General features: G+C 45.9%; 1 protein-coding gene across 1 annotated transcript in view; it reads left to right on the top strand.

The window, feature by feature from the left end:
- Positions 1-26,511, top strand: part of LOC147702167 (polycystin-1-like) — a 599,895-nt gene that overhangs the window by 168,782 nt on the left and 404,602 nt on the right. The window contains exon 6 of the mRNA XM_086930810.1: positions 1,785-2,166. Coding sequence (XP_086786936.1) covers positions 1,785-2,166 — 382 coding nt within the window. The remainder of the gene's footprint in view (positions 1-1,784; positions 2,167-26,511) is intronic.

Raw genomic sequence — 26,511 nt, 5'->3', positions numbered from 1 at the left:
AGAGACCAGGCATCCATCAGGAACAAGGGCATTACAGCACTTCACATTTGTATTACCTACATAATTTCAGATTCCTCTATTGAACTATACAGCATTTGTTTGTTTATGTCTGATATACCAAGGAGTCTAATTTCCTTGAGAAATTTGTCACATATGTCCTGTGAAATCCCTGAGTTTGAAACAAATAACTCTGAGCGATGCAAACAAAAAAAACCTCTGCAATTGCTTGTAATTTCGTATGTGTTATACCATTATCGTCTTTAATGGTAAAACTTATTTTATAGTATGCAGCAAGAATTTTACCTGCTTCATTGTTGTCCAATATTTTTAGTACATGTTGCTTGTTAATCTGTGGTCCCACCCTAAAGCTAAAAATATGGTTATCTTCATATTTTTTCTTATTTAAAGTATCTAGTAAGACATTGCCTTTTGTGTGTATGTATTGGGACTCTGTATGCTCATTCTCACTCTCCATCTCTACAAGTCTCTCATTAATAAATGTATTCCTCATGACTATTAGACTAATTAGCAGTGAAGCTTCATTGGCACCCCACAGAATTTGTGTGGAAGAACCAGAGTTCTCTTTCTCCTCCAAATAAACAGGTACTGCTGCCCTAATAACGTGCAAGGATTCCTGGCCCCTAAGTGGTTCTTTGTTTAGTATCTAAGCTCTTCGCTTCTCCTGGTTAGGGTCCATTCACTATTCTGATTGAGATGCAAACAGGATCCAAAATTACCAGGGGTTCAATATAAGCCTCTTTAATGTGACTGATATGTTTTATCTCTATCATGGGGTGGTCTATTCGAGTACGTTTGACGGGACAATGGAAAAGGTCAACTTATTTAGGTGAACCAATGATTGATCTCTCAGCCGCCCCATCAATCACTAAGATAATGATGGAATTTGGGATTTTGAAGACCTCTACATTTGGTCCAGACTGACAAATAGGCTGTTGTTGTGTTGCTGCCATTTCCCTTTCCAGTAGTCACACTCCTCCCCCTCCATTTGAATAATAAGTTAAACAGTAATAGGCAAATTAGTCAAATTCGTTCAGTCTTTATATTGGCTGCCCTTAAGTGTGTCTGCTTTTGTGCAGATCTTCTCTGTGGTAATCATGTTCGCATTTTCTTGGACTTGATTTCCTATGAACCTTCTAAGCACAGCATGACCCACCTATGACTTCTTGCTACTATGAATCCTTCTGACCATTAACCCTTTCCAATTGTTGGCTTTATCAACTAGCAGCAGTGATGGATCTTCGGTGAAGTGACTTTAAAAAAAAGCAGGATGTGTCTTTTTCATTAGATAGAAGGCAATCGGGTCCCTGTCCTCACCTAAGCCCTTGAAGAGAACCAGCAGTTTCCGTCTCCCACTCGAGATCACTTCCATGCCAAAGTATCATAAGAGCCGCAAAGGATATACCAAGGACATTAAGAAATTTACAAAGGGAGCTCCAGTCAAGCCATCCAGTGGAGCTCTGGGTTTAAAGGGATAGAGAGAGGTCCATCCAGTGTCCTGTGGAGGGAGAACTCACATGAGACGGCAAAAGACATTCCCTACAGTATAAGTCAGGAAGACCTCTGAGTTCAAAGGGATAGAGACCTCCTCCTCCTCAGAAAGACAGGGGTGAGTCTGGAAGTGAGGCTAGGGAGGCAGGCGGTTCTATATTACATCAGACAGCACTACCTTCCTGCTATATCCCAGGGAATAGCGATTGGCTCCAGCCTGGGTCATCCATGCAGCATCTGTGCTAACCTTGTTCTTGATGTTTTCCTTCCCACAGGCTGCCCTCATTACCTCAGCTCCAAGACACGCCAGCGTACACCAACTCATCAGCTTCATGGTGGAGACCATGCTACCTGCAGCTGTTTACCACTGGGACTTCGGGGATGGAAGTGGGCCGCTGACCACCAGCATGGCTCGAGTCAGCCACAAGTACGCACTCCCCGGGACATACCGTGTTACAACCCATGCAGAAGTGGGCACAAAGACACTGAGAAGCCTGGTGATGGTTCTAGTGTCCATGCCTGTTGCACTGGTGGAACTGGAGTGCCCACAGGTGGTCGAAACGGAGCATAGCATTGACATCTGGGTTCACATCCAGCAGGGCAGTGACTTATTGGTTCTCTGGAAGATGGAGGCATCGAATGGGCGAGAAACCCTCGGTAAGGAGACTGATTAAATGCGTGTGGGGGAGGGCGCTGTGTTCTGTTCATGGCTAATGGCAGTCAGATCTGCCAAAGGACTTGGGCATTAACGTGTGCAACGTGAAGGGCCTTTGTAGATCTCTGCACTGTGTATATCCACCTTTCCCCTTATGCTTACTCCCTTCCATGTCTGCAGTGCCATTATGTGACACAAATCCAAACGACAGGCACAAAAATATAAGAACATTGATAGCTTGGAGGTGTCAGATCAAAACATCAAGAAGTGTTGTGTCTAGGTTGAGGAGTAGTGAAGGGTGGCATTTCGTGGGTGGATGAATAGTGAGGGGTGGCGCTGAGTGCTAATTGTGATAGATGAGTTGTTTCACCAATCATGAAGTTTTATGAATAAATGGTCCGTTTATCAACAGGTTTTATGCACAGACATTCATTTAAGGTATTACTTGAAGATGAAGGCAGCAAGGGATTATAATGCTTGATATAATTCATTGATTCTTTGATATATTCTGGGCGTTGTGTTTGGCCCGTGAAGCTAGGACCCAAATCGAGTTCTAGATATGGGGTAAGGGGAGCTAGCAAAATTAAATATTGTAGGGATCCAATATTGCGCAAATACAAACATAATTCACAAATAAAAAGATTGTCCCTAAAAGCAAAATGTTTGCAAGAGCAAAGTAAAGACCACATTGCACTGCAATACAAACTGCATTGAGACATTTAGTTATGTAGTTAGTTGTGACAGAATCGATATACAACCAATAGCTACATAAATCTACCTTGCCATGAAAGAGTTTAAGCCCATGAACCACAGGGATAGAACACATTTCATCAAAACAACTTTAAACAAGCATTGGCAAATGCAAACGTTCTGGCAACATTCTACTTGAAATTAATCCTTCATTAATTGGGAAGTTTGTGTGTGCTTGGGAGGATATACAAATATGTAATCGCATGGATAGATGAAAGTACATGGATGGAAGAATGAGTGACTGATTCATGTAAAATTGATTAGTAAGAGAGCGCATTGTGTGTTTAGAGTTAGTGGTGACCTGAATGTGAGATCATATTTTGTTGAATTATAGGCAACCTGAATTAGAAATCACACACATATTGGAAAAAAACGCTCAATACTCCCTTTAAGTAGGTGTTTTGTAAAGAAGTGTTGTTCAATCTGGAGCAGAAAAATTTGGGGATATTCATTCCAGGTAACCTTTCTAATAAATACTGGCCCAGCTGGAGTCGAAAGAGCAGCCGGTATGTTATGTGGCTGCGCCTCTGCCTGCCGCTCCTCCCCCTATAAATGGTGTTATCGGGTGAAGATCCTCACCTGTTAAAAATAGACCCAGTCATTTCTGGTCCAGAAACACCAGATCACTCGTAGTTGCCCACAGGGTTATTTCTCCTGGAGATACCTCTCCAGCAACTCCTAATGTAAGTAGAGCATTCCTGGTGGTTGGACCCTGTGAGGACTGAAACTCATCGACCAGGGAATTGCTGCTTCAAGCAGGAAATGTTCGGGGGAACCTGGGGTTGGACTAAGAAGGCATGGTCACAAAGTGACTATTGAGGTGCCCCTTCCCACTTTTCTTAGGCTGCCCTTAAATTCCTCTCCAGATGAGCCAATGTTTCCTCCAATCGCTCTTCCTGTCCTGGACCTTGGACAGAGCAATTTGCTGGAATCCACTTACTGAAACGTTAGTCCAGTCCCGGGTTGAATACCCAAGGTGTCTTAGTCCTAACTCCCAGTTGGAGAAACAAAGGCCTCCATAGCCAAATGTGCTGATTCATCACGGCAGGTGGCCCTATATTGTATCTCAAAATGATAATAATTTGCACTCCTCTTTTAAATCACTTTTTAACTAATATTTGACAATTACATCTGGTGCAGGCCCATATCTTGACTAGCCCCAGTCAAGTTAGTATAAATGGATAATCCACGGAAGCCTGTGTTATGGGGTGCACAGTCCACTGGCCCACTATTGCGTGATGCAAACTATGCTCTCAATTTTATATGTACTTTCCAACCAATTCGTATCAAGAAATATTTCAATAATTTTTTTTCAAAGATTAAACAAATGACTGTTGATCATCACATTGCACAATCATTGTAAAGTAATAACATCAAAAGCGAAACAAAAACAGAAATGCCATAAATCAGTTGTTTTGTTTTCCTTCTTCAAAAAGGCTTTTATTCTTCTTTTTTCGTCATCAATTACGTTTGTTTGGAATCTTCAAACAACTGTCCAAATATCAACACATGAAGACATATCCCAATGCATTTCGTCATGCACCTTCGTCAGGGGAATGCTCTACAAATAACATAGAAATCTATCACTATACATAAAATGCTAGTGAGTTGTTAGCACTTTCTAATAAAATTAATTCATTATAGATCATTTAATCCCCATAATGTTTTAGCAGAAACCAGAGAATAACCAGCTAGGTTCTCACGTGTAGTGTATTACTAATTATCATGCTCACAAAAGTTCGCAAGTGACTGAAAAAAACAAAAGGTGTACAACTAGAAACAACAAAGAACAAAACTATACCATGCACTGTCAGTGCCCAAAATAATATTCACCAATAAACTGTGTATGTGCCCAGGTGTCACAAATCATGCCTCTAACTTATTCACACTCCTACCTTCACTGACCACAATCGAATGGGTAAGCGTGGTGTACTAAAATGATTGTTGACTTTTTTACGAACTTCTGCAAAGAAAGTAATGTCGTCCGTAAACCTCTAAGTTGCCATGTCTATTAGTAGGTTTATCCTGTAAACGTGACACCTAATAATCACTCACTTGTCTCTGAAGCAACGTCCAAATTTAATGTGTGCAACGCTATTTCCACTTTGTCTCTTCCCCTTTTCTGAAATACAATAATAATGATGTCAAATAAGCTTACAATCCATACTACTGATGGAACTTAAAAAAGGTTCTCTGCCTCACTAAAACGCCTAGTTCTTACCTATTTTGTTGTGTACTTGTCCGAAAAGTCTACCAAACGCTGTCCCAGTGATTCCAAACAATCTCAGAGTGCCTATCCTTGGCGTCTGACGTCACCATTGGTAAAAACACAAAAAACGGACTAAAAACCTACTCCCTCTATCCAAGATGGCGTGTGTTTACACACGCTTGTTCTAAACAAACTCATATTGGATCTCATGACATAACTTCTCTCACGTTCACTCAAATTCTAATTGGTACACTGGACTGCTGTCTAAAAATAAATAATTTAAACCGTTACCATGTGTGTAAGCTATTCTCATAAGTAATCCTGTAAAAATCCCCTAATATGAAATAAGTGCTTGTGAGGTTTTATGAGCATGAAATCTGACAATGCATAAATGTGATTGTGAACCCGTACAGAAAAAATCAAGTGTTTAATTCAGTACATTTACATTATATTTACAAAAAACAAATCATCTCTATCTTATCATTGAGTCCATAGGGAATCAGTGTCCTAAGGGACTTTATCCAGTATGTTTCTCTTTGTGCCAATAGTCTCGTTACATCAACATGTGGTGTCTCCACCAATCTCTCTAATACAGTAAATCTCAGCTGAGGTATTGTATGACCATGTTCTTGCCAATGTACAGCCAAACAAGATTTCATATTCATAGTACGTATCATACTTTTGTGCTCGGTCATCCGCACCTTCACCTTCCTTGAACTGCGCCCAACATAAACAAGTCCACATGGACATTTAATTGCATATATCAGAACACTATAATTACAATCAGATGTGTGTTTAAGTGTTATCCTTTTACCAGTTTGCGGATGTGCAAATGAGTTTCCAACCAACACGTTCCCACAATGTCCACAGTTCTGACACTTCATCATGCCCTTTTGACCTAGATCTTTTTCTTCATGTCTGCGACCTTTCAGAATTTCTTTAAGGTTCCTCAACCTAGAATGTGAGCTAAACGAATGTCATGCTTTTATCAAGTTCACACACACTATCAATTCTGAACAGATAAGCTATCTGGATATACTTATCCAAAGAAAAGGAGACACACTTGAGACGAGCGTGTATAAGAAGCCTACAGATAGGAACAATGCCTTACATTTTGATAGCTTTCATTCTCAGTCTTTAAAGAGGCATTTACCTTTGTCGCAGTTTATCAGGGCAAGAAGGATATGTTCAGATGAGAACCAAGGGTTCGTTACCATCAAGAGTATGCGAAAGGATTATAAGGAGAGGGGTTACCCAGAGACAGTACTTGAACAGGCCGAGAGCAGAGTGAGAACCATGTCCAGATCCACGATGTTAGAGAAGAGTGAGAGAGTGAGAGGTAAGAGAGAAGTTTTTGTACTCAAATTCTCTACAGCCGCAGCGGCCATTAAAAAATGCATGAGAAAAAGATGGGAGATCATAGAGCAAGAACCTGACTTCAGACAGGTATTCTTAGATAAACCATTGTTCGCACATTCTAGGTCGAGGAACCTTTTCTCTGAAGTTAACCCCCAATGTAGTATTGGCTCAGGGACGAGCAGCCATGCGCACGCTACAGCAGCGCATGTGAAGTCGGCCTTCATGCCCTTTGTCGGGAAAGCAGCACTGGGATAATTCCTATTGGCTCCTGAGACCTGCAAAATACACATGCACTTGGCACAGTGTTTAGTTTTTGCACTTCTTACTTCCGCCAGTGAGCGGGATCTAGTAACGTAAGCAAATAGCTGCTGGCTTTACACTCACGGAGTAGAGCAGGTTTTACTGGGATCTGTCTTCACTGGACTCCGTCCCATAACAGCTTCAATGGCTCTGTCTTCCGGCGCCAGTCACCCGGTCTATACATTTTTAGAGATACATCACCTCCTGCTGCCTGCCTCTGCTCCTCCCTCCTGGACGCCTCGGTTCCCCGTCCAGTTCCCACTGTCTCCTGGTGCTGCTGTGATGGGGAGCCCCCCATGCACACGGTCTCAGGCCGACGGTCCTCCACTGCCCCCTCCTTGGAAGCTCCTACTCTACTCCGGCTTTAATTCTGACCCGCGCTGCCTCTCAGAGCCGTTACGAGTTTGATGAGTGTGACGTGTAGCTGTCACCTGTCAGGGGTGCTGGCCGTGCAATTGCGGGGGGACAGGGGTGCAACCATAGCTGTCAGTTGACCAAAGTTATATGGTGACTGAATGGGTCGCATATTGCGATTGGACTACAAGTCCCAGTATGCCTCCTTTTACACGGTTAAACAGGATTGGTTGAGAGCTACTCTCCTGCAAGGCTGGCAGATGATTCCAGAACCCTGCTTTACTCTTCTGGTTTTTCAAGTATGTTACTTTAATTGGCTTAGTTTGAGTGAGCCAAAAATGCATCTCCAGACTTCTAGAATGCCCTAGGTTGTTGGTTGTTTGTTAACCGTGTCCTTGTGACAGTCAACACTCGTGAAGATTCAGACCTGTGAACAACTGTTCTTAAATTCATCTGAGTGAGAACTGAACCTACTGAGCTATTTGACCAGCTGCCTCTGACTTCAGCCACAGGCCTTACTTGCACCAGCAACATGGTCTCCTGGAGCGAAGGACGAGATGACCTGGAGGAGGTTAATGGGAGTTGCTAATGAATGACTATTGTATGCAAGACCATATTCTGGTCGTATCAAACAGGGTAGAGGGGTGAAAGTAGGTTCAATTACTCGGATCAATGACTCGGATTACAGAGGGCCGAGAATTGATAAGGCAAAAAAAGGACGGTGAAGGGACATTTGCTAGATAGTGCCTTGTTATTTATGTGTGAGTAATTCTTTCGTTTGTGTATACATGTGCAGTACTGTGGGGGTGATTGTTTTGCGTGCTTGTAGATTTGCTGGTAGGTCTGTGTTTATGTTTATTGTGTTTGTCAAGTGTGTGTCTGGTTGCTTACATGTAAGCCCCCATGTATGGAGAGTCTGGATTCGGGCACCCCTGCTCACCTCCTGCTAATATGTGGCTGAGGGTCAGTGTGTGCATGTCCTGTTACCACCAGATTCCACCCAACACTGCAGGAGCGAAGATATGCCCAGTCCACCACTCCCGTCCTGGCAGCTACCACCACTATACACACAGTAACAAGCATTTACAATGCAATGGTCTCGGCATTATTAAAGGTAGAGCTATTGGCATTGCTTATGACTTTTTTTTATCATAAATAAATGGCATTGTCATTTACAATGCCAATAGCTTAATCGCTTGCATATGCATGACCTATTGCATTTATACACACAGAGCCACCCCCACAAAAAGCTATCTACACAGGAGGAAAAAGTGAGATGGGCAGAAAGAAAGACAAGAATAGAAAGGGAAAGGAAGAGTGAAAGAAGGAAGGAAACTTCGAAACAAAGAAGGAAGAAATGGTGAAGGGTGGAAGGATGGATGGACTTTAGAATGAACGAATTGGAGTAATGGATGGAGCAATGAGTAGCAGAGTGAATTGAGGACTGGTGATGGGCTAGTGACTGGATCAATGGCTAAAAAGATAAATGGATGCATGCATATAGAGACGAGTGGATGGACAATGAAGGAAGCATGCAAATGTGGATGTATAAAGGGTGAAAGCGGGAACCGATGTGTGGATGGATAAGTGAAAGGAAGGATGACGAAAGGGTATAGGAAACTGTTCTAGGGAGTATGGGCAGTGTCCCTTGGTGCTATTTAAGATATGGTTCAAGGTGGGAGCTATTTTACTGTTATTACTACTCAGTTGTTTCAAAGTCTATGAAATGCTGCATTTCATTCCGCAATTGGGATAGATAATCACATATGTCAAATGCTCGAAATCCACATCCTCGCCCTCCCCCCCCTCCCCCCCTCTCCTCTCTCTAAAAGCCTCACTGCGTGTTTGCTCATTCATTTTACTTACTGGCTCGGGCCTCCAAATCCGTGATCCCAGTGGGGAAAGAGAAGCTGAGTTTCTGTCTGAAAGGACACCATGCAGGGTCTTAAAATAAGTCATGATCTAGTCAAGGATGCATACAGAATACATAATACACACACACACACAAAATCCGCCCATCTCTCTCCCCCCACCCCATCTCTTGCATGTCACCTATCTGCAAAGAAGGACACATACTGTGGGTGCAAAAGCTTCCTTTACTCTGACCCGGGCGCTGGCCACTCTGGCATCGTCTCATTAGGACAAAGGCTAGAGCGTGGCATTACACAGTACAAGTTTTGTAAATTATCACGCAGAAGCCGCTCAGTTAACCCGCATCTAAATTTATCAATGAAAACTAATTTTAATCCAGATGATTTGCACTGAACCATATGTCAGCACTTCAAACCTGCTAATGTGGATGGGCTGATGAGACAGCAGGCTGTGATGTCACAGAGCTGTGTGGCAATCACAAAGCCAGCACATTCTGAAAAAGGGAAGATAAAATGCCTATAAAGTACAGAACAGAAATAGCAACTTGCTCGGCACATTAGCGATTTACAGGCATTACCAGCCAGCTAGGAGATACACGCGCTGCAAGTGGTTTGGAAACCAGTACGAGGCACACTAAGTGCTAGCCACATGCGTACACCTGACAGGTTCACACAGCATCTGCTAGGACATACCTGGGTGGTAGAGTGAGTGCCAGGCATCAACAGGTGCCTGGAGTTTGCTGCACACACCTGGAGGTAGCGACTCCAGTCTCTTACACAGATATTACTAGCAGCCTGCGCATACTTGTGAGGTGCAGGAACATTAACCACATGTACCTCACGGATACACAGTACACATGTGCTGCTGGCCTCCATGCACCTAAAGGGACATGCCATCTGTCTCTGACTTGTGAGACATAAACTGTACTAAACCAAACACATGCAAACAAATGGGTGAAAAAAGCAGAGTCAGCCGCCTGCACATCGGAGTGCTACAGACAGTACCTGCTTTCAGCAGGCACCTGGAGGTAAGGTTTCTACAGGTAGTGAAGACAATACTAAACACAAGCCCATATCTTGAAATCTAGGATGGAGGCAGAATCCTCACAACTGAAAGAGCCAAGTACATGATGTCACGCGTCCAAACCTCGGAAATGCAGGCATTGCCTAAAGCGATATCGGCAATACAATGCACCACATATACCGGGGAGTGGGAGGAACAGATGCACAGTATTGTAAAGTGCAAGATTATGCCAAGGAATCCAGGAAACAACAGGTAGTTGAAAGCATACTTTATTTTGTTCCTTCGAGATTCAGATACATTCCCATTAATACCCGTAACCGTAAATTTCCTGCTAAGTATCCAACACGGTCCCTTCAAACCCATACAATCACACGCGACCTCCAACCAATCAGTATACACACTCACGACACATTCAAACATATACACGCCTTCACAACATGCATCCACACACACGCGCAACCATTTAAACACAAACACCAATTCATCCGCTCACTCACGCGCCTAAACACACAAGCTCTTGTTGTTGTTAAAGTTCCATGTGCGCTCAAACGCTTGTGTAACTTGAACAACATACACAACACACAGGCCTTCTGCAAAGCACACACCAGAGATGCACAGTCCCAGGCACCCGCACACTCACTTTGGAACGAACAGTATGAGGCATCCGCACACAATTAGGGGGCACACAGTAACCACCTGCACCCGCCTGGAAGGTACACAAAAAGTCACCTGCGCATACACTGCTTCGTAACTCGCTACAGAAGCAAAAATGCCCAAGACCCACCTCCGCTTAAATTTACACTGGTTTCTTTAGTTCTAATCTGCCACTTTACGGTCGCTTCAAAGTGCTCTCCCCCCTGTGAGCCCCCGTACCTTCAGCCTCTCGCCTGTCCCCTCACTAGACACCCTGATGCTAATTCAATGATTGAATGATTGCAATGAGTTATGAGCCTGACGTGGCTCGCACTGCCAGTAATTAATGCGGCCTGCGCTCCTGAGGATTTCCTTATGCTAGAACTCGCCGCCGGCAAGACGGGGGGTGGGGGTGTTCGCAGATCGGTGGGATCCAGGGCTCATACGGTATCCGAGGTCTTCTGGGGTCAATGGGTACGGGAGGGTAGAGGGAGGAGGGAGACTGGATGGAGGCGAGCTGGGAGTGAGAGTGCAGGGAGGTTACAGGGCAGAGGAGCGCGCAGGACGAGAAGCGCCGAGAGGGAGCCTGCCGGAGCAGGGAGCTACGGACTGGGAGGACGGGTGACGGTCGCTTCAAAGTTCTTTCCCCCCTGTGAGCCCCCGTACCTTCAGCCTCTCGCCTGTCCCCTCACTAGACACCCTGATGCTAATTCAATGATTGCAATGAGTTATGAGCCTGACGTGGCTCGCGCTGCCAGTAGCCTGCGCTCCTGAGGATTTCCTTATGCTAGAACTCGCCGCCGGCAAGACGGGTGGGGTGGGGGTTGGGGGGGGGGAGGGGGGTGTTCGCGTATCGGTGGGATCCAGGGCTCATACGGTATCCGAGGTCTTCTAGGGTCAATGGGTACGGGTGGGTAGAGGGAGGAGGGAGACTGGATGGAGGCGAGCTGAGAGTGAGAGTGCAGGGAGGTGGGAGGTTACAGGGCAGAGGAGCGCGCAGGACGAGAAGCGCCGAAAGGGAGCCTGCCGGAGCATGGAGCTACGGACTGGGAGGACGGGTGAGAGCGAAAGGGAGTAGGGAAGTGGGAGTCTGCAGGGGCTGAGAGGGAGGCTGCAAGGTGACTGAAGAGGCGACCTCACAGGGGACGGACGAGTTGGTGCAGGCTAGACGGCGAGAAAATGGCGGACTCGAGCTTCCGATATTTTTCGGATTTGGGGGCGTGGTTTTGCTGTCCTGAGTGACGGACTACGTCACGAGCTAAAGAACAGCAAAAATGACGCCCCCAAATCCGAAAAAGACGGAGCCTATTCAGAGGGAGGCTCTCTCCTCCAATGGCTGGCCTCCGTTTAGGAAGCCAGCTAATGGAGGGAGAGCCAAAAAGAGGGCGGGATAAAGCAGCCCTCTTACTGACATTAATTCTCGGACATCCGGTCTGCCGACTGGATATTACCGAGACCTAAAACAAGCATTTACAATGCAATGGTCTCGGCAATATTATAGGTAGAGCTATTGGTATTGCTCATTATTTTTTATTTTTTTTGTATCCCTAAATAAATGGCATTGTCATTTCTATTGGCATTAGCTTTTTTTGGCATATGTGATACCTATTGCATTAGCAGAGAGAGAGTTAGGTAGTGAGATAGAGAGAGAGTGAGGTAGTGAGAGAGAGTGAGGTAGATAGAGAGTGAGGTAGTGAGATAGAGAGTGAGGTAGTGAAAGAGTGAGGTAGTGAGGGAGAGGGATGTTGTGAGGGAGAGGGATGTTGTGAGGGAGAGGGATGTTGTGAGGTAGTGAGATATAAGCATAGAGGGATGTTGTGATGTAGTGAGATAGAGAGAAATAGTGAAAGAGAGTGAAAGTGAGTTAGTGAGATAGAAAGAGTGAGGTAGTGAGATAGAGAGTGATTGAGATAGTGAGAGAGAGTGAAGTTGTGAGGTAGTGAGAGAGTGAGGTAGTGATGTTTTGAGAGAGAAAAGTGAGAAAGTGAGGTAGTGAGAGGTGCCGAACTCCTCGTCCCAGAGAGGCCAAAGAGTGAAGTCCAGCTGTTTGGCAGGGGGGATGCCATCCCCCCTTTAAAATAAGTGGTGGGACGCTGTCCACCCGCGTGGTACCTCAACTTGAGCCCTGCAGTAACCCCCTAGACCTGTGTACCCTTGGGCCTCTAACGCTGGTGGTCTAACAAGGCTCCATAATCCGACACGCCATGCCGGGGCTTAGTGTGGCTTTGCAGCGAAGAGACGAAGGTGTGTGACAAACTCTATACCTGAGGATGCTCAAGCGGACACAATAAGGCATGCTATAGCGTCAATGAAGGCCGTAAGGAGCGGGGCACAATACCCAAGATCTGCTCTAGCGCCTTGACTCGATTTAGCCCTCGAGACCTAGCGCGCCCGATACACCTCTGAGTTACACATGGCATACACATGGCATCTGCTGCCACGTGCCCCTTCCGACCCCCCCCCCCCCCAACTACTCTCGCTGGACTCCGTGGCCACTCGAAACGCACATTAAAGTGACACCGACCAAGATACAGGTAAAAGAAGGCACCCGAGCCGTAGTGCTTTTAAAAGCACGAGAAACAGCATGTGCCGTGTACTGCACTCTCTTACTTAACACTGCGATAGAATAAGCCCTCCGGATTGCGAATACATCCAGTTTAGTGCAATAAAGCGCTCAATACTGACTCCAAGCGCTCTGTGTGGGCAGATAAACGAAGTGAGCCACAATGGATGAAGAGATTTGCCCACGATCACTCAATGTGGCCAAGTGAAAATGCTGGTCGAGCCTCCTGGGTCCACATTAAACACATGCCAGCTCGCCGGGGACACCATGCATCCCTCCTCACACACACACACACACATGCATCCCTCCCCACACACATGCACCAACAACCCTTCACGTCACTCCCTGCAGCCTACGCTCCCCTGGTCAACATCACTGACAGATGCCACCCCCGTACCCCCAACAAACTCTTACCTGAGGACCGGCGGCAGCTCCAGGGCCGGAGACATCAGCAGGGGGACAGAGCGCTCGGTCACCGGAGGAAGAGCGGGGGGGTGGGGCAGAGGGCAGATGGACCGCGCTTAAGCTGCAGGCGGGGAGCGGGGCTCTTTTTACACAGGAGAGCCCCCGCTGGTGCTGATCTCTGGCCTGGTTCGCTCCTGAGACCGGAGCTGCGCAGCGGGGCACAACAGTGACATGTTTCTATATAGTAGTATCTGTTATGTAAGCCTGTGTCTTTGCAGCGAAGAGACGAAGGTGTGTGACAAACTCTATACCCGAGGATGCTCAAGCGGACACAATAAGGCATGCTATAGCGTCAATGAAGGCAATAAGGAGCGGGGCACAATACCCAAGATCTGCTCTAGCGCCTTGACTCGATTTAGCCCTCGAGACCTAGCGCGCCCGATACACCTCTGAGTTACACATGGCATACACATGGCATCTGCTGCCACGTGCCCCTTCCGCCCCCCCCCCCCCCCCCCAACTACTCTCGCTGGACTCCGTGGCCACTCGAAACGCACATAAAAGTAACACAGACCAAGATACAGGTAAACGAAGGCACGCGAGCCGTAGTGCTTTTAAAAGCACGAGAAACAGCATGTGCCGTGTACTGCACTCTCTTACTTAACACTGCGATAGAGTAAGCCCTCCGGATTGCGAATATATCCAGTTTAGTGCAATAAAGCGCTCAATACTGACTCCAAGCGCTCTGTGTTGGCAGATAAAGGAAGTGAGCCACAATGGATGAAGGGATTTGCCCACGATCACTCAATGTGGCCAAGTGAAAATGCTGGTCGAGCCTCCTGGGTCCACATTAAACACATGCCAGCTCGCCGGGGACACCATGCATCCCTCCTCACACACACACACACACACACACACACATGCATCCCTCCCCACACACATGCACACACAACCCTTCACGTCACACCCTGCAGCCTACGCTCCCCCGGTCAACATCACTGACAGATGCCACCCCCGTACCCCCAACAAACTCTTACCTGAGGGCCGGAGACATCAGCAGAGGGAAAGAGAGCTCGGTCACCGGAGGAAGAGCGGGGGGTGGGGCAGAGGGCAGATGGACGGCACTTAAGCTGCAGGCGGGGAGCGGGGCTCTTTTTACACAGGAGAGCCCCCGCTGGTGCTGATCTCTGGCCTGGTCCGCTCCTGAGACCGGAGCTGCGCAGCGCTGCCCGCGAGCTGTAGAACAGCTTCCCCCCACCTGGGGGAAGCGGAAATGGAGCCCACGAGGCTCTTCTTTGTCCCAGCCGGCCCTCCCGTACCCCCAACAAACTCTTACCTGAGGGCCGGCGGCAGCTCCAGGGCCGGAGACATCAGCAGGGGGACAGAGCGCTCGGTCACCGGAGGAAGAGCGGGGGGTGGGGCAGAGGGCAGATGGACGGCGCTTAAGCTGCAGGCGGGGAGCGGGGCTCTTTTTACACAGGAGAGCCCCCGCTGGTGCTGATCTCTGGCCTGGTCCGCTCCAGATTGTTTAAAAGACATGCCAAAAGGGGCGCTCGCAAGAAACAGCTGCAGACCTCCACTGAAAAAAACCCCAACTAGTGCAAGCTTCGCTGAGAGGGGGAGGTACCTGCTCCGAGCGGCGGAGGATGGAGGAAGGCAGCTCGTCGGGAAGCCCAGAGCCCCGGACCGCCATCCGCCGATACTGCAAGGCCGTACTGTTCCAGCACTGAGGGCCCACACAGGCTGAACTGTGCACCCCGCTCCTTGCCTGCAGCACCCCAAAATTCCATTACCAAGTTTTTGGGGAGCGGACTTGCGTGCGAGCCTGTAGGTGCTCGGAGGGACAGTTGCAAAATGGCGGCTGGAAGCGTCTGATTTTTTTCGGAATTGGGGGCGTGGTTTTGTGGTTCTGACTGACAGACAACGTCACTGTCTAAAGAACGCAAAAAATCACGCCCCCAAATCCGAAAAAGACGGAGCTTCTTTCGAGGGACGGCTCTCTCCTCCAATGGCTGGCCTCTGTTTAGGAAGCCAGCCAATGAAGGAGAGACGAAAACAGAGGCGGGGATAAAGCAGCCTACTAAGTCACAATAATTCTCGGACTTCCGGTCTTCGACCGGATATTACCGAGACCTAAAAAGCCGCCAGGAACACAGGGAGGGGGGAGGGGTAAAAGAGGGACACCACAAGGAGTCAACACCTGGGCAACACACTCCCTTCTGACTGCTACAGGTAAGTTGAAGGCTCACAAACCCTGGGAGGAAACAAACGACAGGAATTCAAGTTAACACCAACCATTTACAATGCCAATAGCTTAAACAATCGCAAATGTGGGACCTATTGCATTTCCAATGCTTGTTTCTTATGGTGAGAGAGAGTGGGTACCAGAGACAATTTGGAAGGGAAGAAGGACTACAGATAATGGGACGGTGGGGGATGGGAGATAAGAAGCAACACAAGGACGATAGGGGAAGAAAATAGCACATCAATCACAGCACAAGCATCTGAAGGAAAGTAAACAAGATGAAGCAACCAGTGCTTGTCAATGCGCATGCACCCTTATGGTCAAGGAAAAGATTTGCAGCGATGGCCTAGTGCAGGCAGGCTAGGCGGCAAATCGGTAAGTCCGCATGTAGGTATGGCACAGAATATCATGGCCCAAATATAATTTTAAAAAACGATTGTGTCCCAAATATTTAATAATTATTACCCAACTGGAGTTAATATTAGAAAATCTACACCCAATAGAGCGATATTTTTGTAAACGAAATGGAAGCCACAATATTTATGTTCGATAATATCTTTGTTATCGATCTTTTAATATAACCCAGATGGACGGAGGACTGGTGGTTTGGATAATGAAAATGGGGCCCGATAGGCCTGGCTCTCGACCAGAAAAAGTGGGGAAAGGGGCCATTAAACTAAAAGGACCGTGCTAATTTGCTTAGAGTATGCTATGAGTTATAGGGGCATTTTATAGTGTGCAGCATAATGAAACAGAGAAAGCAAAGGTCTTAATTACAAATGTGCTGTAGTTGGATTTTTTTGCACCTGGTAAAATCTGGCACCCCGGGGATCGAAATGTATTGAGTGAGATAACTGGCACATATTCCCACTTTTCGGGGAATAACGTGGATTTTTGGTGTCTGTCTTGTTAAATACCAAGTCTTTCATCCCTATTAAATACCAGCAGTTTGACCTGCCAAAATGTAACAGGGAGTGCAAGCTTTCTCGCACTACTGTGTGCGATAAACATTGCACCACTAATGATGGAGATTCTTGCACGTACATTTACTGGTGCAGTGATCACAATTGCTACGGACCTGTTTCAATCAGGCCCAAAGTGTGACCCTAACGCTGCCTTCACAAACTAGTGACTTAAGCGAGTACATGTTGATGTCACCTCTTCGTTCCGTCAGTTACCTGCTCCCACGTTTCTAGATGTCGGGAATTATCACACGACGACCGCAGAAAAGGGCAGCGGGGGGACCGAGGAGGAGGGTGGGTGTGCCCGGGTAGGGTGCATAGGGCCAGGCACCGAATGGCATAGAAGGGTAGTGGCCCCTCGGCAGCTGTTGACCTTGGTGAGATGACCTCTGACGGACAGGATGAGAGCTGTAGACGAACTACTGGAGTGCTTTTCAGGATACCTTAAAATACAGTACTAAGCACTGTATTATTAAGGCAAAGGAGTTGAGGTGGAAGGAGAAAAGTTTTTCTATATGTCAAGGGCTTCAGCCGTGGAGGGCTCTTCTTCTCGCAGCCTGACTGGACGGTTCGGAGCGGAAGGGGCGGGTTTGCGAAAGAAATCTCTGCAACTGAGGGGAACAAGTGCCTCGCCGGGGTATTTATGGGGGCAGATTCACAATTAAGACTTTGTTTGGGTTGCCATGGAGATGGGCATACCATCCGTGTTGCTAGGAGGCCCCTCTCAGCCGAGGTCTTGTCTGGGAATGTGTGCTTCTCCCTGCTGCCCAGTGACGGAGGGCACAGCACGGCTCTGCGTCATCCCTGAAAGCACCACGGGCCTCCCGCTGCATGCGTCGTGTACGCCCTCGGTGCCTGGACTCATTAAGGTCATGGCCCTGACCTTATTATATGTCTAGGTCCAGGTTCGTTGTGTTCCTGTTCCTTTGCATGCCCCTGGGCGCGTTCTACGTTGGTCCTTTCACTTGTTCTGAAGCTGCTCCTGAGCATTTTGGGTCCTAGCCTCAGGTCGTTTTGTGTGTCGACCCCAGTGTTTGAAGTGCACAAAAAACATGGGATGTGTGATCCTGAGTGCAATGGCGACGAGGTCACTCCCTCCTGGGGCGGGGCCCTTGACGAAGCGAAAAAGAACACATCATCCTGCGACTATTTTATTATCCATTGATCTTTAGATGAAAGAATGTTGCATCAGTGTGCAGGCAGCTTTGTCTGCTATGCTCTAAAAACTATAAAACGAATACAATCTTGATTAAAAAAATAAATACAATTAATGCAAGTCAAAGTCATTGAGGGGAAACGCACTCCTTTACCTTATGAAAGCTCAGTTGGTTAATGCGATGACTGGAGCACTCAGTGTGTGTAACCAGCCACAGAACTGAATCCAGCACAGCACAGTGTGGAATAGTGACATTCATATTTGTTGTCCTACGATGTCCCAACCTAAGATTGCAAACTATATGAATATGCAAGTAAGCTGCATTGCCCTGGCAACATCAATTCCCTTGCGTCGTGCATGATGTCGCAAGGCAACACAATGCTAAAGTCAGATTTATCAAGCAGTGCGAGGCCACCTTGCGTGCCTCTGCGTTGCTTGGTAAATCTGGAGTGACGCGCCAGTTTACATCGCTGCCTTGTGTTACTCTGCCCTGGGAAGGCATTCCGTGGGTGCAGCATCCACCCGTGGGTTCTGGCACATTCCCAGATTCACAAGACTGTTAAACCTAGGAATGCCTCAGAATGCTATGCCTTCTGAGGGGAGGCACCGTGAGGAGAAATATCTTTATTTCTCCTTGTTGTTTCCTCTTTCTAAGTGTGCTGCAGAATGCAGCACACTTAGAAAGACAAACACGTTTGTAAGGATTGTTTTTTGTGTCGAAAGATGTCCCATCCTGTACAAAGACAACTCTGCCTGCAATGCAGGCACCTTTGCACCATAGCCCAAGCGTGCCTTCCCTCTCCCTTTCACACAGTACAGCACGTTGTCTTGCTGTGTTGCATAAAATATTAGTAAATCTCATCTTTAGTGTTTAAGATAAAACAAGTGCTTACAATATAATTTTAGTAATACCTGCTAAGATTGTACCTAATTGTGAGAAGCTGACCTGGTATATGATGTCCACTAATGTAAGTGGGTACCTTGCACCTGTCAAGACCAATAGCACTCGTTACAACGCATGCGTTAACTATGCATGCCATTACAACACAAGTCGTTACAACAACTTGCTGTAGGGTGGGTGCTGGAGTTTGGAATAGTATAATTTTCTATTCGAACTCCATTGTGTGCCACAGTAGGGAGGGTGTTAGATTGAAAATCCAACAAATCCCGCACCTTCTGCCTCCTACCACAAGTTGTTGTAACAACTTGCGTTGTAATGGCATGCGATGTAACAACGCGTCATTTTAACCATTTGCTTTGTAATGGCATACGATGTATCGCATGCGTTGTAAATAATGTTTTCCGCCCAGACAACCCTTATGGTGATTTAAGGGGTCTTAGACTACCTTGGAAAGCTCTCTAAGGGGTAGCTGTGGAGAGCAGCCTTAAGGCTTAGTCCAGAAGGAGTTTAAAGCAGCTTTTTTTACAAGAATGCAATCTTATAGTATCAATTATGTGAAAAGAACCACACCAAGTATTTATTTTAAAAAATATGTATTTAGTACATAAAACTATCTAGTACATTCCAATATGTCCAGCACAGAGGGAAACACGAAGCACGCAATACTTTAGCAAAGAAAAAGACAGTAAATACTAAGAAAGTGGTAAAAGAACCACAACTCAGTTCAAGACAGGGTCGAGAGGATGTAGAAGTGCTGGGACCCCAAGGAAGCACCAAAGATAGAGACCCCACGGAGAGCGTGTGCAGTGTGGAAACATGACCGCATTCTTTGTCCAACTCTATGTGCAAAAATTCCTAAGAGGGCTCTTGCCACCACAGGAGCTGTAGTGGTTCTAAGGGATATGGGTTCTGGGTACCTAGTGGCTTGATCCACCACCAGTTGTAGGGTTCATGAGACCAATGATATAAATCCCAACCCTCTCAAAGGGAACCCCAACCACTGGAAGCGGAATCAAGGGGGCCTTTGTGGTGCCACCTGATTTGGCACTGGCTTGGCAGTTGGCATAGGAGAGACAAAACTCCTTTGTGTCTCAGACATGTGGGGCCAGTAAAAGTAAGGGACAAGCCTGTCCCAAGTCTTACTTTGCCCTAAGTGTCCTGCCAGGGGAATGTCATTTGCCAGGGTGAATAGGAAGCCTCTAAACATCTGGGTTATAACCAACCTCCTGGTGACCCAAGGCTTGGGGTCTGTACCCTCTGGGTAGAGAAGCCCTTTATCACAGTAAATCCTGTGGGACCCACTGACATTAGCAGCAGCTTGCAGTCTGGGGAGTCAAGAGAGGAGCAGTTCTGCTGCTTCATACTCAGATCTGCTCTGGATGGGCCCCCCTGCCCCTTAGAACTCAACCTGATCGGCTCAAGTTGATTTGGGCCGTTCCTTCACAGAGGCTCAGATCATCTCCCTCAAGAGACTGGTCCTCACTTTGGGTCTGGGGGGAAGGCACAGCCTTACCCTTCCTGCTCCTCTTCCTTGAAGGCTTTGTTAATTGTTCCAGGATCCAGAGCCTGTTCAGTGGAAAGCTGCTTTGCTTGTGACCTGGTCACAGCAAACACACTTGTGAAGATGCCCAACATTTCTGCATGAGTCCTTAGCTCCACTTTAGCCCAGGGTGAAATTTCCAAATCATTGCCCAACAAGCAATCTGCACAGAGGTCTGAAGATACTACAACCTTTTTGGACTCAGTTACGCCTCCCCTGCTGAAATTAACAACTGCCAAGGAATGATCAGTTTTGACGTTGCTAGCATTAGTCAATTGGTACATTTGTCCAAGTATGATCTGGTCAGGAGACACACGATTCTCTGTCACCATAGTGACACTTGCAACTGTGTCCCTGTAGGCCATTGCCTATTTTCCATTTATCAAAGGCTGCCGCCTGTTCTTGCCCAGGTTACTGGGACTGACAAGTAAGGTGGCAAGATCTATGCCACCATTACAGACCAACGCAGCCTGAGCTGGAGTTCTGACTAGGTCAGAACCCATCTCAGAACCCAAGGTTAACCCTACTAATCCCTTGTTCCGTGTACCACCACTTGTACCTGTTCTAGGGGGTGCAGTTGCCTAGAGGGCAGTGGTAGTAGGAGTGTTCTCCTTGGCTTTTGGACAATCAGCATCCTTTGGCCAATGGATTTTTACCTAACAAAAGTAACAACAAGATTTCTTCTTGCCTTTCTTGTTGGATTGTGACTACCCCCAGATGCAGGTTTTTGGGGCCCTTGAGAAGACTCTTTCTTGTCTTTGCCCTCGTCCCCACCCTTATCTTGAGTTTTAGAAGCATCTTGCTTCTTCTAGTCACCACCACTGTTCTGGTTTTTCTGCTTAACCCTGGCTCTTACCCAATTCTTGGGGAAAGTCAGACCTGAGTTCACCAGGTATTGATGCGAAAGCTGGTTCTGACAATTATTAAGGATCTCCTCCCTCATAATCATACCATACACTCCTTGGTAGTCATGCACTTTGCTGCCAAGCAACCAACCAACCTTCCAGAGCCTTAATGGCACTATCCACAAAGTCTACCCAGTCCTTGGTCTGTGCTTTCTGGGTGTCTCAGAACTTAATCCTGTATTGTTCAGTGGTTAAGCCAAACCCATTAATGAAAGCACCTTTTAAAAATAAGTAATTAGCAGCATCCTCTTCCCCAAAAGTGAGGAGCTTATATCTACCTTTGTCAGCAAAGGAGAGCCACAAAATAGCTGCCCACTGGTCTTGAGGGACCTTCTGAACTTTACTGGCCCTCTCTAAAGCAATTATCGATTTGTGGATGTCATCCCTAACAGGGTAGGGAGGGACAATCTTGTTCAGGTTCCTATGTATAAAGGAATATTCCTTAACTCTAGGGACACTGTGACTAGTACAATGGGACTCTAGTCCCAACTTTTTCCTAGCTCTTTGGACTTCTAGGAATTCTTTGTCAAGGGCCAAATGCTTTTCCTGAGCCTAAGCCTAGCTTTCTCAATCTCTAGGAGTTGGTACTCCCTATCCAAAGAGTTCCCCCTTCAATCAGACAAGGAGTTTTCTACTCACTGTCCTGAGCCAGTGGGGGTGATGTTTGACGATAATCTCAAATTAGACTCCCAAGAAGATAAAACAGTTGGAACCTGTCTCTCTCTTTGATCAGAGCACTAAGGAAAATACTTCCTACGCTACTGATTTCAGCCAGAGCGCTGGTGGTATGAAGTGTTATCCTGAGTCGACTTGACTACTGCAATGCCCTGCTACTAGTTGCTCCAAATTCTTTGTTAAAGAAAGTTCAGAGAATCCAGATAATAGCGGCCAAGTTAGCCTTAAAGAGACAGCGTAGATCATCAGCCTCCTTGTCCCTCAAGGATCTACACTGGCTGCCCATTATGCAGTGAATACAGTTTAAATCACTCTGCATTGTCTTTAAGACACTACATGGAATGGGACCCAAACCACTGCAGAGTAAATTTATCTGGTATACCCCGGCCGGAAGCCTTAGGTCATCAATAGCTAAACTGGTGAGTATATCTAGATTTAGAAAAAACAGGATGGGAGGCAGAGCATTTAGTTCTGTAGCTGCGCGACTGTGGAATGAACTCCTGGTCGACCTCAGACAAACACAGGATCTTCTTAATTTTAGAAAAAAACTAAAAACCTGGCTTTTTCCTAGGGAATAATTTCCGCCTTGAAGTGGTTGCCTATGTGCTCAGTGGAATTTAAGGTAATCTCAGCACCAGGATCCCCATGGGGTGATAGTGTGCTTTATAAGTGTGTTTTACATTACATGACATTGGATTCGGTAGAGGAGGATCTAGATCTCCTTGGTCTACTCTGCACCTTCCCAGGAGGATCAAAGGGGGCTTCCTCTAAGCCACCTGTAGTCTCCTCTGGGAGGTCTGAATTGTCCAGATGGTAGTCATCAGGCTTAGATTCTAAGTCAAAGAGGGGCCCTTCAGTCCCTTCCTCACCCACTCTTTCCTTTTCATCTGACCCTGTGGTGTCCTTAGGTCATCTAACAGTAACACCTCTAGGAGGCGTTGAGGTTTGGCTCCTTTTTCCTGTCTCCGACTTTGTAGAGGCACACAGTGCTTTCAGTTCTTGGAATGAAAGTTCACTATATCTTACATGTGAAACCATGACTCTGTACTTGTCCTGTTCTGTACATATTGCCCATAATTATGTACTTGTCTTACATGTGAAACCATGACTCTGTACTTGTCCTGTTCTGTACATATTGCCCATAATTATGTACTTGTCTTACATGTGAAACCATGACTCTGTACTTGTCCTGTTGTGTATATATTACCCATAACTATGTGCTTGTTTTGGGTATGTAAACCATGAATACACAAGGAAGGGACATGGGGGCTTTTTAGGACAGTCCAGTATAAATGCCCCTGAGTAAGTATAAAGGAAAGGTTATGCTGTTCCTATGGGATGAGAATCAGAAGGAAGGGAATTTAAACCAACTCAACCAGTGTGGTTCAAAGTTGGGAATCCATTTATTGGATTATAATGCCCTCCAACACCCGGTAGGGTGTCATGCTTCATCATTGGGCTACTCCTCATCAGGTCGGCAGTGCAATACCCGATGGGCTCCCCATATAGTAGGGGCACTTTAGTGGATATCTTTTTCCAACAGCCATAAGGTGAAGTGGGGGTGAGGGGCCAAGTATGTGTAGATGAATATTTTTTGAGTGAATCTAAAATAGGGCTGGGAGTACTAGCGACAGCAACTTTTAATCAATGGGTCTCCTACCCTATGTAAAAACGATTAATAAAGCGCTCGGCTAAGCTTATGTCTTAGGTTAAGCATACTTATTGGTAACAGGTCAACATGTTTCTCGCTCGGAGTATAGTCTACAGGCGATCATTCAGGACCAGAAAAGAAATCGAACTACAACTCAGAAATGGTGACTTGGATGCATACCCACATCAACCATACAACTAACTAGTTGAGTACCTGGTAGTACCGGAACTACCCAATGATTGCTCTGTTTCCCTTTGCTGTAACGTTCCTCGACGCTCCCGTTGTCGTCGACAGTCTAATACTGGCTGTTGTTTTTCTGTTCGTTTGGTATCTCTCAATATATAAGAGATCGACAAAGAGACGTTTCCTCTACTTGGATGCACTGTGGACATCCAGTTGTCTCGCCGCCCTTCGACCCTTCAGTGCCATGGTCGTCATTGGGGTTCTTTTGTTTCTTGGTGTTCTTCTCATGGGGTGGATCCTGTACTGGGGGTTCCTACTTCTGTGTTGGAGTTTCTCCGAGATGGTTTTTTGAAAGGCCTTTCCCCTTCCACGTCGTCTGCTCAGTGGGCAGCGGTTCGTGCTTATCGGGGTCCTGGGGCCTCCTTGGAGTGTGTTGCCCCTTTGGTTAGTCGGCTTCTTCTGAGCTTTCGGCTTCGTCAGCCGGTTTCTCCTGTTCTCATTCCTTCTTGGGATTTTCCTACTGTTTTGCGTGGTCTACAGTTGCCCCCTTTTGAGCCTTTGAAGGAGGCGGATTTGTTGTCGCTGTCCGCTAAGGTGGCTTTCCTGTTGGCCATTACCTCCGCTCGCAGGGTGGCTGAGATGGGTGCCTTGCTCGTTTTGTTTCCCTATTTGCAGTTCCTCCCGGATTGGGTCGCTTTGCGGCTTGATCCTGCTTTCCTGCCTAAGGTTTCTTCGAGTTTTCATTTGCAGCAGGAGGTGATTCTTCCTGATTTGCCTGCTGAGGGGGATTCCATTGTTCCCCCTTCTTTGGATGTTCGCAGGGCTCTCCAAATTTACATCCAACATTCCCTGGGGTTCCGGAGTTCTCCTGCCTTGTTTGTCTCCTGTGGGGGTGTGGCTAAAGGGAAGGTTTCCACTTCCACGATCAGTCGCGGGGTCTGTTTGGCGGTCTGTCAATCTTACAAGTCTTTGGATTTGCCTCCTCCGTCTCACGTACAGGGTCGGTCGACGCGTTCTGTGTCTGCTTCCTGGGCTGAGGCGGTGGGGGTCTCTATCCAGATTTGTTGGGCGGCCACCTGGCAGTCTCATCACACATTTGTGCGGCATTATTGGCTTGATGTTTTATATGCCTCTGCTGACAGTTTTTCTGTTGGCGTCTTGAACGCTGTTGTTCATTGATCTTTTGTTGATTAAAGTTTTGTACTCTGCATGGATCCCTGGTGTCCTGCATATTTTCTTTATTGGTTCTCTGCTTGTGAGTTCCTCACGTAGTAAGGACTGGGACGGGGAGGACCCATGAGGGGGTAATGTCTTATTACTTACAGGTAATCTTCATTACCACGATTAGGGTCCTCCCTGTCCCAGTCCTCTTCCCTCCCTCCCGCTGTGTTTGTTTCGGAGTCTTGTTGATAACAGGCATGGTGGTAGGTGGGTAGGGCTTATGTAGTATGGAAATACTGGCGTTGTGATTGGCTGGGTGGAGGAGAAACTCCAACACAGAAGTAGGAACCCCCAGTACAGGATCCACCCCATGAGAAGAACACCAGGAAACAAAAGAACCCCAATGACGACCATAGCACCGAAGGGTCGAAGGGCGGCGAGACAACTGGATGTCACGAGCCACCACCGATGAACAACAAAAAGACTCCAATGTCAACTGCTCAAGAGCCAAGCCGTCAGCTACAAACAACGAAGACAAGGCAGAGACAGGAGCAGAAACTGGTAAACAGATAAAATATCGACTACAAAATATCGAATGGACAAAATATCGACTTCAAAATATAAATTGGACAAAATATCGAATGGACAGAATATAGTCATCAAAAATATAGTTTTTAAGGTAAGTAATGTAATATCGAATTTTAAACATATAGAAAGTCAAAATATCGAAGTATATAATATAGATTATTAAAATTATCGAATTTTTAATAATACCGAATTTTTTATAGTGTTTTTTTATGTTATTATATGTGTGAAAAGTGTGTATTTATGTTATAATTTATTTTAATTAATTAATTTTATGTTATTTATTTTTGTGTGATTTAATTCTGTAGCTGGTTGTGGGTTTATAGGGGAATAGGGTGGGAAGTCATTTAATTATAATTAATTAAATATGTACATTTATTTATTGGTATTTATTTTGAATTAATTGGTAATTAATTTTTATTTGGTAATTAATTAAATTGTAATTGCCAGTTAATTCTATGTAAGTGATTAATTGATAATTATGTTAATTTTAATAATTTATTTTCTGTAGTGGGTTGTGGGTTTATAGGGGAATATGGTGGGAAGTAATTTAATTATAATTAATTAAATAATTTAATTTATTTATTATTTTTTTAGAATGAATTGTTAATTATTTTTAATTGCTAATTAATTAATTGTTAATTTGTAATTAATTTGTATTAATAGGTAACTAATTGTAATAATTAATTTTAATTTGTATTTTTAATTGATTAATTATTATATTACATTAAATTGGTAATGACTTGTAATTAATTTTTGATAGATATTAATATATATATATTTTTTTAAATAATATATGAAGTATTTACTTTCCCTACTGTTGCACTCACTGGAGTGGGAATAGTAATTTTTACCCCTACGCTATCCAACACTTTCCCTACTGTTGCACTCTCTGGAGTGGGAATAGTAATTTTT

Source organism: Lissotriton vulgaris, chromosome 7, assembly GCF_964263255.1.
Source record: "Lissotriton vulgaris chromosome 7, aLisVul1.2, whole genome shotgun sequence".
NCBI lineage: Eukaryota > Metazoa > Chordata > Amphibia > Caudata > Salamandridae > Lissotriton > Lissotriton vulgaris.
The sequence above is the reverse complement of the archived record's forward strand: the minus strand, read 5'-3'. Positions and strand labels throughout refer to the sequence as shown.